General features: G+C 47.6%; 1 protein-coding gene across 1 annotated transcript in view; it reads right to left on the reverse strand.

The window, feature by feature from the left end:
- Positions 1–15,987, reverse strand: part of skap1 (src kinase associated phosphoprotein 1) — a 347,892-nt gene that overhangs the window by 39,168 nt on the left and 292,737 nt on the right. Inside the window, exon 11 of the mRNA XM_067969375.1 lies at positions 3,785–3,897. Coding sequence (XP_067825476.1) covers positions 3,785–3,897 — 113 coding nt within the window. The remainder of the gene's footprint in view (positions 1–3,784; positions 3,898–15,987) is intronic.

Genomic DNA, 15,987 nt, shown 5'->3' on the forward strand with positions numbered 1-15,987 from the left:
TGTAGCTCGATCTGCACTTATAAACTGCTGAGCGAATCCCACTCTGGGCTCTTCAGCACTGCTTCCCTCCCACCATCTCCCACTCCCCTGCCCCCTTCCTCCGTCCATCTCCCACTCCCCTGCTCCCCCTCCCTCCGTCTCCCACTCCCCTGCTCCCTCCCCTCCCTCCGTCTCCCACTCCCCTCCCTCCATCTCCCACTCCCCTCCCTCCGTCTCCCACTCCCCTACCTTCATCTCCCACTCCCCTGCTCCCTCCCCTCCCTCCGTCTCCCATTTCCCTGCTCCCCCTCCCTCCATCTCCCACTCCCCTCCCTCCGTCTCCCATTCCCCTCCCTCCGTCTCCCACTCCCCTCCCTCCGTCTCCCACTCCCCTCCCTCTGTCTCCCACTCCCCTGCTCCCTCCCCTCCCTCCGTCTCCCATTCCCGTGCTCCCCCTCCCTCCATCTCCCCCTCCCCTCCCTCTATCTCCCATTCCCCTCCCCCCTTTGTCTCCCACTCTCTCTGTCTCCTACTCCCCTGATCCCCTCCCTTGGGCTCCCACTCCTCTGATCCCCTCCCTCTGGTTCCCACTCCTCTGATCCCCTCCCTCCGGTTCTCACTCCCCTGCTCCCCTCCCTCTGTCTCCCACTCCCCTGCTCCCCTCCCACTGTCTCCCACTCTTCTGCTCCCCTCCCTCCGGTTTCCACTCCCCTCCCTCCAATTCCCACTCCCCTGATCCACTCCCCTGATCCCCTCCCTTGGGCTCCCACTCCCCTGCTCCCCTCCCTCCGGCTCCCAGTCTCCTGCTCACCCTTCTAAGGCTCCCAGATTCCGGTTTGCTTCTCTATCCCTTTGAGTCTCTCCCAGGATCCCATTTCCCCCATTCGCCACTGTCGTGCTCACGAGCTCTCGTTGGCCACTCTTCAATTCCTGCTAGCCCACAGGCCTATCTCAGGCCCCCAATATGCCTTTCCCAGTCTGTGTGTAGCAGTAGCACCAAACTCAACATCTAACACACATCAAAAGTTGAGTTTCCCATTCTCTGGGGAGCGGTGCCATCTGATCAATTGTCTTAGACGTGGGTCATGGATTTTTTTTCAGGTCTTTTGGCTGGAAATTAGGAGATAATCTTACGGGCAAACAGATACCAGTATGTTGCTTGTATTTCTTTCAATAGGACAGAAACCAAATCTAAAGCCTCACAGTAACACTCAAATACATCAGGCCCACAGTTTGATATAACACACACTGCAGATTGGTCTCTCTCTCTCTCTCTTTCTCTCTCTCTCTCTACATTTATATATATCAGAATCCACAATAAAACCTCTTTGCTATCACATCTCTGCATAGCTCCCAGAAAATGGGCTACGGAGAGAGAGAGACTCCTAATGCATAATGATCGGGAAATAACTGGTCTGTTTCAGAACGCTGGAAGACTGTGATACATTGGGGTGTCAGACTCCTTGTATGGGTTAGAAACACAAGTAGTTACTCAAACTCACCAATCACGATGGTGTATCTCTTTCACCAGCGTTCTGTCACAGGCTAATGGGCCAATCAATTCAAGCCTTTGTGCAACACAGGTGACCCGAAGTTGAACCAGTGAATAATCACTTTGAGACGGTTAATATCACAGTCAGCAGCCAAGAGATTATTCACAGCCTTTAGGGTTCCAATTGTGGCTGAACCAGTATAGAGAGAGAGAGAGAGAGAATGGATTTTCACTCTCTGCCTAATCCTTAAGTAGATAATTTTACAAGCATTTGCATCCATATATCATATCTTCATTGGCTGCATTAAACCTGTGCTTATAGGCAGGCGGATACCTTGACACTCCACTGCACTGCTAATTATTTCTTAATAAACTCGCAGTAACGACACTCTCATTAGTAATTCTACAGTGTGATCGCCAAGCAGGGTTCAGTGTCCATGGTCCAGGATTGACGCTGTGACATTAAACATACTGCCAACCAATTAATACATTAAGGGGCATATGGTTCTGTGAGGCTATTGGATTGCCTGGGCAATCTGAGTACAGGAAAACTGGACAGGGAAGGGAAGCCCCTTTCTGCCAATTTTCCATCCGTTCATTTACATGGACGGAAAATTATAGAATTACGTAGAATGTACAGCACAGAAACAGGCCATTCAGCCCAACTGGTCTATGCCGGTGTTTATGCTCCACACGAGTCTCCTCCCTCCCTACTTCATCTCGTCCTATCAGCGTATCCTTCTATTCCTCTCTCCCTCATGTGCTTATCTAGTTACCCCTTAAATGCATCGATGCTATTCGCCTCAACTACTCCATGTGGTAGCGAGTTCCACATTCTCACCACTCCCTGGGTAAAGAAGATAATTAGAAAATTGGTCAGGTTTTCCCGATCTGGCTTTTGCTCCTTCCTGCCCGACCTTCCTTGTGCTTGCCGGGTAAATAGTGTTAGGATGCAGATCGGCCATGATCTAATTAATTAAACTCATTTTTCCCCCTTGCTGGTGGGGTTGCGTGTAGCGTGACATGGGCCCGGGGTCCCGGTTGGGGCCGTCCTCATGGGTGCGGAGCTTGGCTATCAATTTCTGCTCGACGATTTTACGATGGTGTCCCAGCCTAATATAAGATATGCGATTTGAGAGCCTTTCACTCACTCACCTGACGAAGGAGATAATCTCCGAAAGTTTGTGATTATAAAATAAAATTGTTGGACTACAACCTGGTGTTGTAAGATTCCTTACATTTGTCAACCCCAGTCCATCACCGGCGTCTCCACATCATAATTAAATGGTGGAACAGGCTCGAGGGGCTGAATGGCCTACACCTGTTCCTATGACCCAATAGCCCCAGGCACGGAAAGAGATAAATCTACCCCCAAATTAAAGCTGTGTGGTGGGGTGCTACGATTCACGTCAGGGTATCTGAGTTGGGGGGGGGGGAGGGAGGAAATCAACCAGGGTCCCACTACTGATCACTGTCCAGTGACTCCTGATAGAAAGAAAAAAACTTGCATTTTTATCGTGCCTTTCACGACCTCAGGATGTCCCAAAGCGTTTTACAGCCAATTAAGTACTTTTTGAAGTGTAGCCACTGTTGTAATGTAGGAAACGCGGCAGCCAATTTTGTGCACAGCAAGATCCCACAAACAGCAATGTGATAATCACCAGATCGTCTGTTTTAGTGATGTTGGTTGAAGGATAAATATTGGCCAAGACACCGGGGAGAACTCCCCAGCTCTTCTTTGAAAAGTGGCCGTGGGATCTTTTATGTCCACCTGAGGGAGCAGACGGGGCCTCGGTTTAACGTCTCATCCAAAAGACGGCACCTCCGACAGTGCAGCACTCCCTCAGTACTGGCACTGCGAGCGTCAGCCTGGATTACGTGCTCAAGTCTCTGGAGTGGGTCTCGAACCCATGACTTTCTGACTCAGAGGCGAGAGCGCTGCCCACTGAACCACAGCTGCAAGGAAGCATAAGTGCGTGGATGTTGCATAAGAGACAGGACTGTGCTGGGCTGCGATACGTCCCCGCGGTCGAACACCTGGCCAACGCTCACTCCCCCCAGGCTCACACATGATGAACGGCCACCTGTGTGAGGATACAGAAGGCAGCCTGTACCAGTGGAACCAGCAGCGCCATTACCCATTCAGATTCATGCTCCCTTTGGTTTCAATGTGGCGATAGCCAATCTGGACACTGACCGTCACTACATGTTGTGCTCACACTGCGGGGTTAACAGTGACAAGAGTTGAGAGGGAGGGAGCAAATAAGGATGCGCGCATCATAAATAGAGTGGGTCACTGATTCATTGCCTTACCTTGCTCAGGATGTGAATCATATCTCCTCGTTTAAATGACAGCTCGTCAGCCTCCTCACTCAAGCAGTCCCAGAGTCCGAGGTAGTAGCTTGCATAATCGGTGGTGGCATCTCCTTTTTAAAATGAAAAGAGGAGACCTTGTAACCACGAAAAGATTTATTCGGGCTATTTAAGCCCTTTATTAATGAACCAATAAGACATAAGTGGGAGTGTGGCAGGTTGTAACTGAAGAGGAAAGTAGATCAAATGACTGGAGGCACAGGGTTGAGTCTTTTAATCAAGGCCCCCTTTCCTCAGTTACAACCACCATTATTGCCATTTAATCACCTCTTAGAGGTGTCTTAAGTCAAGGGTGTCCAATCATGAGACTTGGCAACTCGGTTCTATTTGGGCTGTTTGAGTTCCTTGGGCCTGGAAGTTTGGGAGAAGCTGTCCGTAGCGATGCTTCCTCGCTGCGGAACAAATTGAAAATCCAAACACCATGGTCTGCTTCAGAGATGCGCAAAATAATGGCAACAATGATTTAAACCTTGGACATGGCCTGCGAGGCTCCATGGTACGTACCTAGAGTGGCCAACGAAGACTTTTTGCTTTTGTTGTTGCCTTTCAATGGGGTTCCTTTGTGTTCAGCAGATCACTGACCTGCCATGAGGAGGGGATCAAACAGCTACAGCAAGACTAACAAGGACAATTAACGATTATTTTTCAGTGTTGCAGAGGCAATGGCACTACAATTGGCCACGAGAAGCTCTTGGGAAGATGAGCGGAGGAACAAGAAAATAAAAAGCAGCCAGGGCCCCTGCTCCCGACTGCTATCTGATACCTGCTTTGCCAAAGCCCTCAACTACTTCATCCAAAGGCTCATGTCTCATTACAAAGAAAGAACTTGCATTTATACAGCACCTTTCATAACCTCAGGACATCCCTTAGCACTTTACTGCCAATTAAGTACTTTTGAAGTGTAGTCACTGTTGTAATGTAGGAAACACGACAGCCAATTTGCAAGGTCCCACAAACAGTAATGTAATAATGACCAGATATTGGTTGAGGGATAAATATTGGCCAGAATTCTGGGAAGAACTCCCCTGTTCTTCTTTGAAATAGTGCCATGGGATCTTTTACATCCACCTGAGAGGACAGACAGGGCCTCAGTTTAACGTCTCATCTGAAAGACGGCACCTCCGACAGTGCAGCACTCCCTCAGTATTGCACTGGGATTGTCAGTGCTGATTATATACTCAAGTCTCTGGAGTGGGACTTGAACCGATGACCTACTGACATCAGAGGCAAGAGTGTTACCCACTGAGCCACAGCTGACACCATGGTAGGAAGCTATTCTTTTATGAGCGGCATCACTACTGAGCTTGATTCTCATCCAACGCCCGCGCACATGCACCTCCCAACTTAGGGTCAATGGACAATGATCCAGAGAGGGGACTCTGGCTGATTTCTGCCCTCCTTGGCAGCAAGGGGCTGAGTCCAATTGTGGCGCATTCATTACCAACCCAGTTGAGATGAGTTAGATCAGGACAGATCCGGGATGGAACCTGGGAAAATAAGAGGGGGCTGAAGTTCCTGGGGGGGGGGCAGAGGACGGGGCACACAAAAGGGAGAAATCACCCATGGGTGGAGGGCTGAAATTCTGAGGTGGGGGGGTGTGGGGAAGAGAGGGGGGAGTGTCGATTCTTTTGCCTGCCTTCTCTATCTGCAGCTAGGGGCACACTGAGAGCAGGTGTGGGTCCCATTCTCGGCCATGACAATGGTAATCAACCTCAGAAGGAATTCATAGAATCATACAGCACAGAAGGAGGCCATTCGGCCCATCGTACCTGTGCTGGCTTCAAAGAGCTATCCAATTAGTCCCACTCCCCCTGCTCTTTCCCCACAGCCTGCAGATATTTCCTTTTCTAGTATATATCCAATTCACCTTTGAAAGTTGCTATTGGCTTCAGATATGTTAGTAATGTCATTTTCCCCCCCTGAGATGCAGTGAGAGATGAGTGTCTAATGCTGCCATTACAAGGAGCCCTACTTACAGCTTCTAAAAACCAGGCATGAATTCTAAGGTTTGTTTTGGCCGCTGATGAAAATTCATCACAAACCTTAAAAATTAACATCTCCACATCTTGGGACACAGAACTACAGAATTCAGACTTTTATAGAAACATCGAGCCTTTGTTGGCCTGCTTACATTTCAGAATTTTTACAACACAGAAGGAGGCCATTTGGCCCACCCTGCTCTTAGAGGTAAAGAAAAAAAGAAAGAACTTGGATTTCTACAGCGTCTTTCACCACCTCAGGACGTCCCAAATCGCATTATAGCCAATGAAGTACTTTTGAAGTGAAGTCACTGTTGTAATGTAGGAAAAGATCTATCCAATTAGTCTGATATACCCCACACCTCCCACTGTAACTCTCTGATATACCCCCCACCCCCCACTGTAACTCTCTGATATACCCCCCACCCCCCACTGTAACTCTCTGATATACCCCACACCCCCCACTGTAACTCTCTGATATACCCCACACCCCCCACTGTAACTCTCTGATATACCCCCCACCCCCCACTGTAACTCTCTGATATACCCCACAACCCCACTGTAACTCTCTGATATACCCCACACCCCCCACTGTAACACTCTGATATACCCCACAACCCCACTGTAACTCTCTGATATACCCCACAACCCCACTGTAACTCTCTGATATACCCCACACCCCCCACTGTAACACTGTGATATACCCCACACCCCCCCACTGTAACACTGTGATATACCCCACACCCCTACACTGTAACTCTCTGATATAACCCACACACCCCCACTGTAACACTCTGATATACCCCACACCCCCCCACTGTAACTCTCTGATATACCCCCCACCCCCCACTGTAACTCTCTGATATACCCCACACCCCCCACTGTAACTCTCTGATATACCACACACACCCCCACTGTAACTTTCTGATATACCCCACACCCCTACACTGTAACTCTCTGATATAACCCACACACCCCCACTGTAACACTCTGATATACCCCACACCCCCCCACTGTAACACTCTGATATACCCCACACCCCTCACTGTAACTCTCTGATATAACCCACACCCCTCACTGTAACTCTCTGATTTAAGGGGAAGCTCGATAAGTACATGAGGGGGAAAGGAATAGGAGGATATGCTGATAGGGGTGAGATGAAGTAGGGAGGGAGGAGGCTCGTGTGGAGCAAAAACACCAGCACAGACCAGTTGGGCTGAATGGACAGTTTTTGTGCTGTAAAATTCAATGTAATTCTCTGTAACCACTAAACTAAGATGCGAAAAAGAGCCATCAAACTGCACATTTCTCCTTGATTTGTCCTGACCGCATCTTCATTTCCAGAAACTTCTCCTGGACTCGAAGAATTTGCAGGGAACAATCTTCGAAAACAAATTTATGTTCTATTCTTTGACAGTGTGCAGAAAAAAAAATCAATTTGTTCTTTTTTTTGCCTCTGTATCATTTCTTTCTGCTGTTGGCTGCGATAGAACAAAGTCTGGGGTCATTAGCCTGTTTGAACTTTATTTGCCATCGTCCAGAGGCATGGGACATATTGCATTACCATAAAATGCTCGTTTGTCTTACATTAACTTAAACAGCTGACAAGAAAGCTATTAAGTAATCAGTGATACTGAGGCAAAAAAAAAATGCCTTTCCCACTCTCTGCCTGGATATTATTCCAACTGTGAGAGAGTCTGTCGAGCCCTCACTCCCACAGGTTTTACGTTGCCTTGTGAAATACTGGGTCTGCCTCAGGCTATAGGTGCAGAATATAAGAATTTTCTCTTTACGATCATCATGGTCAAAATTCATCATGAGAAATACAATTTTATTTTTTTTTAATATGCAACTTTATCGACCTTGAAACAGCTATTAAATTCCAGTGTAAGGCATAATAGTTAATTGCAACATAGCTTCAAAACACAGGACTAAAATGATTTGTTTTCATTCCTGTAACTCTATTTATACCCATTCTAATTTATCGTACATTAATGTTTAGGACCCTAATTAGTGCAAAGAAATGTCGGATTCATGGGCTTGAAATAATGGAATTTAAAAATAAAAAATATTTTTCGGCTCCAATTTTACACTGAATTTACAGCACAGAAACAGGCCATTCGGCCCAACTGGTCTATGCTGGCGTTTAGGCTCCATACGAACCTCCTCCCAGGTATCTGTTACTCTGTATATAAACTCCTGATCCCCTCAATTAGATTCTAGCCTGTGATTCACTCCTGGGTATCTGTTATTCCATATATAAACCAGCTGAATCTTTTGATTACATTTCGGCCTGTCACTCATTCCTGGGTATCTGTTATTCTATATATATAGAATCATAGAAGGTTACGGCACAGACGGAGGCCATTCGGCCCATCGTGTCCGTGCTGGCTGAAAAAGAGCTATCCAGCTTAATCCCACTTTCCAGCACTTGGTCCATTGCCCTGTAGGTTACAGCACTTCAAGTTCACATCCAAGGACTTTTTAAATGAGGTGAGGGTTTCTGCCTCTACCACCCTTTCAGGCAGTGAGTTCCAGATTCCCACCACCCTCTGGGTGAAAAAACATTCTCCTCAGCTCCCCTCTAATCCTTCTACCAGTTACTTCAAATCTATGCCCCCGGTCACTAACCCCTCTGCTAAGGGAAATACGTCCTCTCTATTCACCATCTAGTCCTGTCATAATTTTATATACCTCAATTAAATCTGCCCTCAGCCTCCTTTGTTCCAAAGAAAACAACCCCAGCCTATCCAATCTTTTCTCATAGCTAAAATTCTCCAGCCCTGGCAACATCCTCGTAAATCTCCTCTGTACCCTTTCTAATGCGATCACATCTTTCCTGTAATGTGGTGACCAGAACTGTACGCAATACTCTAGCTGTGGCCTAACCAATGATTTATATAGTTCTAGCATAATATTCTATGCCTCAGCTAATAAAGGAAAGTATCCCGTATGCCTTTTTAACCACCTTATCGACCTGTCCTGCTACCTTCAGGGATCTGTGGACATGCACTCCAAGGTCCCTTTGTTCCTCTACACCTCTCAGTATCCTCCCATTTATTGTGTACTCCCTTGCCTTGTTTACTCTCCCCAAATGCACTACCTTACGCTTCTCTGGATTGAATTCCATTTGCCACTTTTCTGCCCACCTGACCAGTCCATTGATATCTTCCTGCAGTCTATAGCTTTCCTCCTCACTATCAACTACACAGCCAATTTTTGTATCATCTGCAAACTTCTTGATCAAGCCCCTCATATGAACCCCCGAACCTCTTGATTCAATTCCAGCCTGTAACTCACTCCCGGGGATCTGTTATTCTATATATAAACCCCCCGAACCCCTCAATTAGATTTCAGTCTGTAACTCACTCCTGGGTATGTGTTATTCTATATATAAACCCCCCGAACCCCTCGATTAGATTCCAGCCTGTAACTCACTCCTGGGGATCTGTTATTCTATATATAAACCCCCCGAACCCCTCAATTAGATTCCAGTCTGTAACTCACGCCCGGGTATCTGTTATTCTATATATCAACCCCCCGAACCCCTCGATTAGATTCCAGCCTGTAACTCACTCCCGGGGATCTGTTATTCTATATATAAACCCCCCGAACCCCTCAATTAGATTCCAGCCTGTAAGTCACTCCTGGGTATCTGTTATTCTATATATAAACCCCCCCCGAACCCCTCGATTAGATTCCAGTCTGTAACTCACTCCCGGGTATCTGTTATTCTATATATAAACCCCCCGAACCCCTCGATTAGATTCCAGCCTGTAACTCACTCTCGGGGATCTGTTATTCTATATATAAACCCCCCGAACCCCTCGATTAGATTCCAGCCTGTAACTCACTCCCGGGGATCTGTTATTCTATATATAAACCCCCCGAACCCCTCGATTAGATTCCAATCCATAATTCATTCCGTGCAATTCATTAGAGGAAGTAGGATGATAGGTAGACAGAAGGAAAAGAGAGAGAAAGATATAGATATAGATATAGAAGGAGAAATAGCCTGAAAATTACACTGTATGATAATATATTTAACATGTTTGCATCTAATTCATTTATTTGCAGTTTTAACAGAGGTTTACTCTGTGTGATCTCAGGTTAACGACACTGTTTAGACAGCAGACAAAGGGATTTAATACAAATATGCTAAGTGTTTGCATAATAATATCACACAGCATAAATTCCATGATATGGAGATGGAGAGAGATAGAGATAGAATAAGAGAAATAGACAGAAGAAGTGCGATGGATAGAGGAACTGAGAGAAAAAAAGAAATAGACAAAGATATATAGATAGGAGTGATTGGCAGAAGGGAGCGAGAAATAGAGGAAGATGTGTAGAAATTGATAGAGTGAGAGAGAGAGAAGGAGAGAGACAGAGAAGGAAAGAGAGATGGGGGGGGAGGGAGAGATTGGGCGAGGGAGGGAGAGATTGGGGGAGGGAGGGAGAGATTGGGGAGGGAGGGAGAGAGAGATTGGGGAGGGAGGGAGGGAGAGATTGGGGAGGGAGGGAGGGAGGGAGGGAGAGATTGGGGAGGGAGGGAGGGAGAGATTGGGGAGGGAGGGAGGGAGAGATTGGGGAGGGAGGGAGAGATTGGGGGGGAGGGAGAGATTGGGGGGGAGGGAGAGATTGGGGGGGAGGGAGAGATTGGGGAGGGAGGGAGAGATTGGGGAGGGAGGGAGAGATTGGGGAGGGAGGGAGGGAGGGAGAGATTGGGGAGGGAGGGAGAGATTGGGGAGGGAGGGATTGTGGAGGGAGGGAGAGATTGGGGGAGGGAGAGAGAGATTAGGGGCGAAGAGATTGGAGGGGAGGGAGAGATTGGGGGGGAGGGAGAGATTGGGGGGAAGAGATTGGGGAGGGAGGGAGAGATTGGGGAGGGAGGGAGAGATTGGGGAGGGAGGGAGAGATTGGGGGAGGGAGGGAGAGATTGGGGAGGGAGAGATCGGGGGGAAGAGATTGGGGGGAGGGAGAGATTGGGGGGGAGGGAGAGATTGGGGGGGAGGGAGAGATTGGGGGGGAGGGAGAGATTGGGGGGAGGGAGAGATTGGGGGGGAGGGAGAGATTGGGGGGGAGGGAGAGATTGGGGGAGGGAGGGAGAGATTGGGGAGGGAGAGATCGGGGGGAAGAGATTGGGGGGAAGAGATTGGGGGGAGGGAGAGACTGGGGGAGGGAGGGAGAGACTGGGGGAGGGAGGGAGAGACTGGGGGAGGGAGGGAGAGACTGGGGGAGGGAGGGAGAGACTGGGGGAGGGAGGGAGAGATTGGGGGAGGGAGTGAGAGATTGGGGGAGGGAGTGAGAGATTGGGGGAGGGAGAGATTCAGGAGGGAGAAAGAAAGACAGACGGATAATGTGAGGGACTTGTAGTTAATTGGACAGATAAATTAACGGGGAGCTAGAGGGAGCGCTATTGAGAATGTGGCAATCTACAGAAAGTTGGGACTCACAAATGTTCACAGATGGAAACATTCACTTATGAGAAAGTGTGAGAAAAAAGCGATGCTGATAAATTACAAACAGGAAGCAGAATGGGTGGTCAGGGCTGTAAAGTTATTCCACCTCAGGTCCTGTCACGGCAGTACAAAGGCCTCATCAGTTCAGAATGGCCATCCCTTCCACCGAGAGAACACATATGCTACTCGCTCCAGGGCTGAAATGCATCCATTCTGGCATACGGAAAGGGAATGGACACAAAACCCCCAGTAATCAAACTCAGACTCGTCCAGCTAATAAACAAAGAGATGAAAAAAATGTATCCTAGTCCATTTCATCACCGTTAACAAATTTTGATTAAAACAGGGTTCCAGGCTGGATACAGTGCCAGAGTGAGCTTCGAGCCAGAATTCCGCAATCCATCAATCTTAATGTCCTGGCCAGTGAAAATGGATCGGAGAGGAATGAGATACATCCCATCGGGATTGAACGTGCCCCGAAAAACTGGCCACCGCCTAAACGTCCAGCCTCCTCTAGAGGCATCTTACTGCCTCTGGGGCCATGAATATCAGATAGTCACTAATAAATCCAATAGAAAATTCCGGAGAAACTTCTCTACCCAGAGAGTGGTGAGAATGTGGAACTCGCTACCACAAGGAGTAGTTGAGGCGAATAGTGTAGATACATTTAAGGGGAAGCTGGATAAACACATGAGGGAGAAAGGAATAGAAGGATATGCTGATAGGGTGAGATGAAGTAGGGAGGGAGGAGGCTCGTGTGGAGCATAAACACTGGCATAGACCAGTTGGGCCGAATGGCCTGTTTCTGTGCTATAAATTCTATATAAATCTATGAGATCGTGCGGAACCTGTGGAATGCCGTATAGACTTATTCCGGGTTTCCACCAATGGCTCAGTGTGGTAGATGCATTACCTGGCCTCACACTGAGCAACACATACCAAGAGGGGGTTGTGCTCCTGGTCAGTGCAGTAACTGGACACAATACTGGGATTCAATATTCCGGGACTAGGTTCTTATTCTATCTAGTGGCCCCTGCTGTGGACGTTGGGCGTGGACTGGATTGGGGCTGTGATGCCCCCCACAGTCAGATAGTCTGCCGACACTCACTGTCTGGGTGAGGAATGGCTCGTCCGTGCTGACCATCTGCGTTTCACGTGGCCAGTCAGTGTGCTCTGCACGAGGCACGGCTCCCAGCTCCCCCTCTCACACGTGCGGTGCTCTGAGAGACTGAGTTCCTGACCTCCTGGGAATTCCTGCCCTCAGAGCGCAGATGAGTTCAATCCCTTAGAGCAGGAATAAAAAGACTTGCATTTATATAGTGCCTTTCATGATCTCAGGACGTCCCAAAGCACTTCACAGCCAATGAAGTACTTTTTTTGAAGTGTAGTCATTGTTATAATGTAGGGAAACGCAGCAACCAATTTGCACACAGCAAGATCCCACAAACAACGAGATAAGTGACCAGACGATCTGTTTTGTTTTAATGATATTGGTTGAGGGATAAATATTGGCTCAGGACACGGGGAGAACTCCCCTGCTCTTCTTCGAATAGTGCCATGGGATCTGTCATGTCAATACTGGCCTAGGCTCCCAGAAGGAAAATGGAGACTTGGGCGATATATTGGAGGGCTGCCAGTGTCCCGTGGAACTGTTCCCCAGCGCGGAATCGGCACCTTCAGTGGGATGTTCCGCAGCTGGGAACAGACTGTCGGGAAAGTTTGAGCTTAACACGGTGAGACCGAGTGCAGGAAAGACCAACATAACACGAGAAGCCTCTCCTGTCCTGCCTGTGTCTGCCAGCTGTACAATCCCACCTCATCGAGGTACGTGCTTCTGTGTGTGTTTAAAGGTCATGCCCAATTGAAGTAAATCCAGAGAGCTGAAAACTTCAAAGAGGTTTCTCAAAGTATGGCAGTGTAACACTGGATCCTGTCCATAAGTTAATATCCCCGGCAAGGAAATGAAAAAGGCTACTCATATTTCTTAAAGGCTTCTCAGGAGGGATTATTGGTGAAGAGTAAGTGGCTCTGGAAATATTTGGAGAAAAGGGGAACAAGATGTTCTTTTAGTCTTGTTAAGAACATAAGAAATAGGAGCAGGAGTAGGCCGTCCGGCCCCTCGAGCCTGCTCCGCCATTCAACAAGGTCCTAGCTGATCTTCTACCTCAGTGCTATTTTCCTGCACTATCCCCATATCCCTTGATGCCTTTAATATCTAGATATCTTTAATATCATATAAATACTGTGGCTACAAGAGCAGGTCAGAGGCTGGGTATTCTGCGGCGAGTGACTCACCTCCTGACTCCCCAAAGCCTTTCCACCATCTACAAGGCACAAGTCAGGAGTGTGATGGAATACTCTCCACTTGCCTGGATGAGTGCAGCTCCAACAACACTCAAGAAGCTCGACACCATCCAGGACAAAGCAGCCCGCTTGATTGGCACCCCATCCACCACCCTAAACATTCACTCCCTTCACCGCCGGCACACTGTGGCTGCAGTGTGTACCATCCACAGGATGCACTGCAGCAACTCGCCAAGGCTTCTTCGACAGCACCTCCCAAACCCGCGACCTCTACCACCTAGAAGGACAAGAGCAGCAGGCACATGGGAACAACACCACCTGCACGTTCCCCTCCAAGTCACACACCATCCCGACTTGGAAATATATCGCCGTTCCTTCATCGTCGCCGGGTCAAAATCCTGGAACTCCCTTCCTAACAGCACTGTGGGAGAACCTACACCACATGGACTGCAGCGGTTCAAGAAGGCGGCTCACCACCACCTTCTCAAGGGCAATTAGGGATGGGCAATAAATGCTGGCCTTGCCAGCGACGCCCACATCCCATGAACGAATAAAAAAAATCTATCGATCTCTGTTTTGAATGTACTCAATGACTGAGCCTCCACAGCCCTCTGGGGTAGAGAATTCCAAAGATTCACCACCCTCTGAGTGAAGAAATTTCTCCTCATCTCAGTCCTAGATGGCCTATCCCTTATTCTGAGACTGTGGCCCCTAGTATTGGCCTCCCCAGCCAGGGGAAACATCCTCCCTGCATCTATCCTGTCGAGCCCTATAAGAATTTTATATGTTTCAATGAGATCACCTCTCATTCTTCTAAACTCTCGAGAATACAGGCCCAGTCTACTCAATCTCTCCTCATACGACAATTCCGCCATCCCAGGAATCAGTCTGGTGAACCTTCGTTGCACTCCCTCTATGGCAAGTATATCTTTTCTTAGGTAAGGAGACCAAAATTGTACACAAGACTCCAGGTGCGGTCTTACCAAGGTTAACTGCAGTAAGACATCTTTACTCCTGTACTCAAATCTTCTTGTAATAAAGGCCAACATACCATTTGCCTTCTTAATTGCTTGCTGCACCTGCATGTTAGCTTTCAGTGACTCATGTACAAAGACATCCAGGTCCCTTTGAACATCAACATTTCCCAATCTATCACCATTTAAAAAATACTCTGCATTTCTGTTTTTCCTACCAAAGTGGATAACTTCACATTTTTCCACATTATATTCCATCTGCCATGTTCTAGCCCACTCACTTAGCCTGTCTATATCCCCTTGAAGCCTCTTTGCATCCTCCTCACAACTCACATTCCCACCTAGTTTTTGTGTCATCAGCAACTTGGAAATATTACATTTGGTCCCCTCATCCAAATCATTGAGATAGATTGTGAATAGCTGGGGCCCAAGCACTGATCCCTGCGGTACCCCACTAGTCACAGTCTGCCAACCTGAAAAAGACCCGTTTATTCCTACTCTCTGTTTTCTGTCTGTTAACCAATTCTCAATCCATGCCAGTATATTACCCCCAATTCCATGTGCTCTAACTTTGTTCACCAACCTCCTGTGTGGGACCTTATCGAAAGCCTTCTGAAAATCCAAATACACCACATCCACTGGTTCCCCCTTATCTATTCTACTAGTTACATCCTCAAAGAACTCCAATAGGTTTGTCAAACATGATTTCCCTTTCATAAATCCATGTTGACTCTGCCAAATCCTATTATTATTTTCTAAGTGTCCTGTAATCACATCCTTTATAATAGATTCCAGCATTTTCCCTACTACTGATGTCAGGTTAACAGGTCTGTAGTTCCATGTTTTCTCTCTCCCTCCTTTCTTAAATAGTGGGGTTACATTTGCCACCCTCCAATCTGCAGGAACCATTCCAGGAAGAGTTGAGCGACTGGAACTATTCCACTATTAAATCTCCAGAAGGAGATTTAACAGAGGTTTCTAAAATTATGAAGGGTTTTGAAAGAGTGAATAGGGAAAGATTATTTGCTCTGGTTGAGAAGGCAGTGTTGAAGGATCATCAATTTAAGATTATCACAAAGAGAGTGAGGAGAGAGATTAGGAGAAATTACTCCACGTAGAGTGTTGTTGAAATATGGAAAGCTTTGCCACAGGGAATGGTTCAGGTAGAGGCCAATGCTCCTTTTAAGTGAAAAGTAGGTAAATATTTGAAGCAGAGGAAGATACAGGGCTATGGGGCAGATTAGCATTGGATTACTCTAGTAAAGAAATGGTACAGTTACAATGGCCTGAATGGCCTCTTTCTGTGCTGGAAACATATATGATTCTCAACAAGCTCGTGCCAAATTCCTTCCTGCATGATTTTAATGCAGGTGCTACTTGTTTTGGTTGAAGAACAGCAGAAGCATAATTTCATGGAATCATAC

Source organism: Heptranchias perlo, chromosome 30, assembly GCF_035084215.1.
Source record: "Heptranchias perlo isolate sHepPer1 chromosome 30, sHepPer1.hap1, whole genome shotgun sequence".
Taxonomy (NCBI): domain Eukaryota; kingdom Metazoa; phylum Chordata; class Chondrichthyes; order Hexanchiformes; family Hexanchidae; genus Heptranchias; species Heptranchias perlo.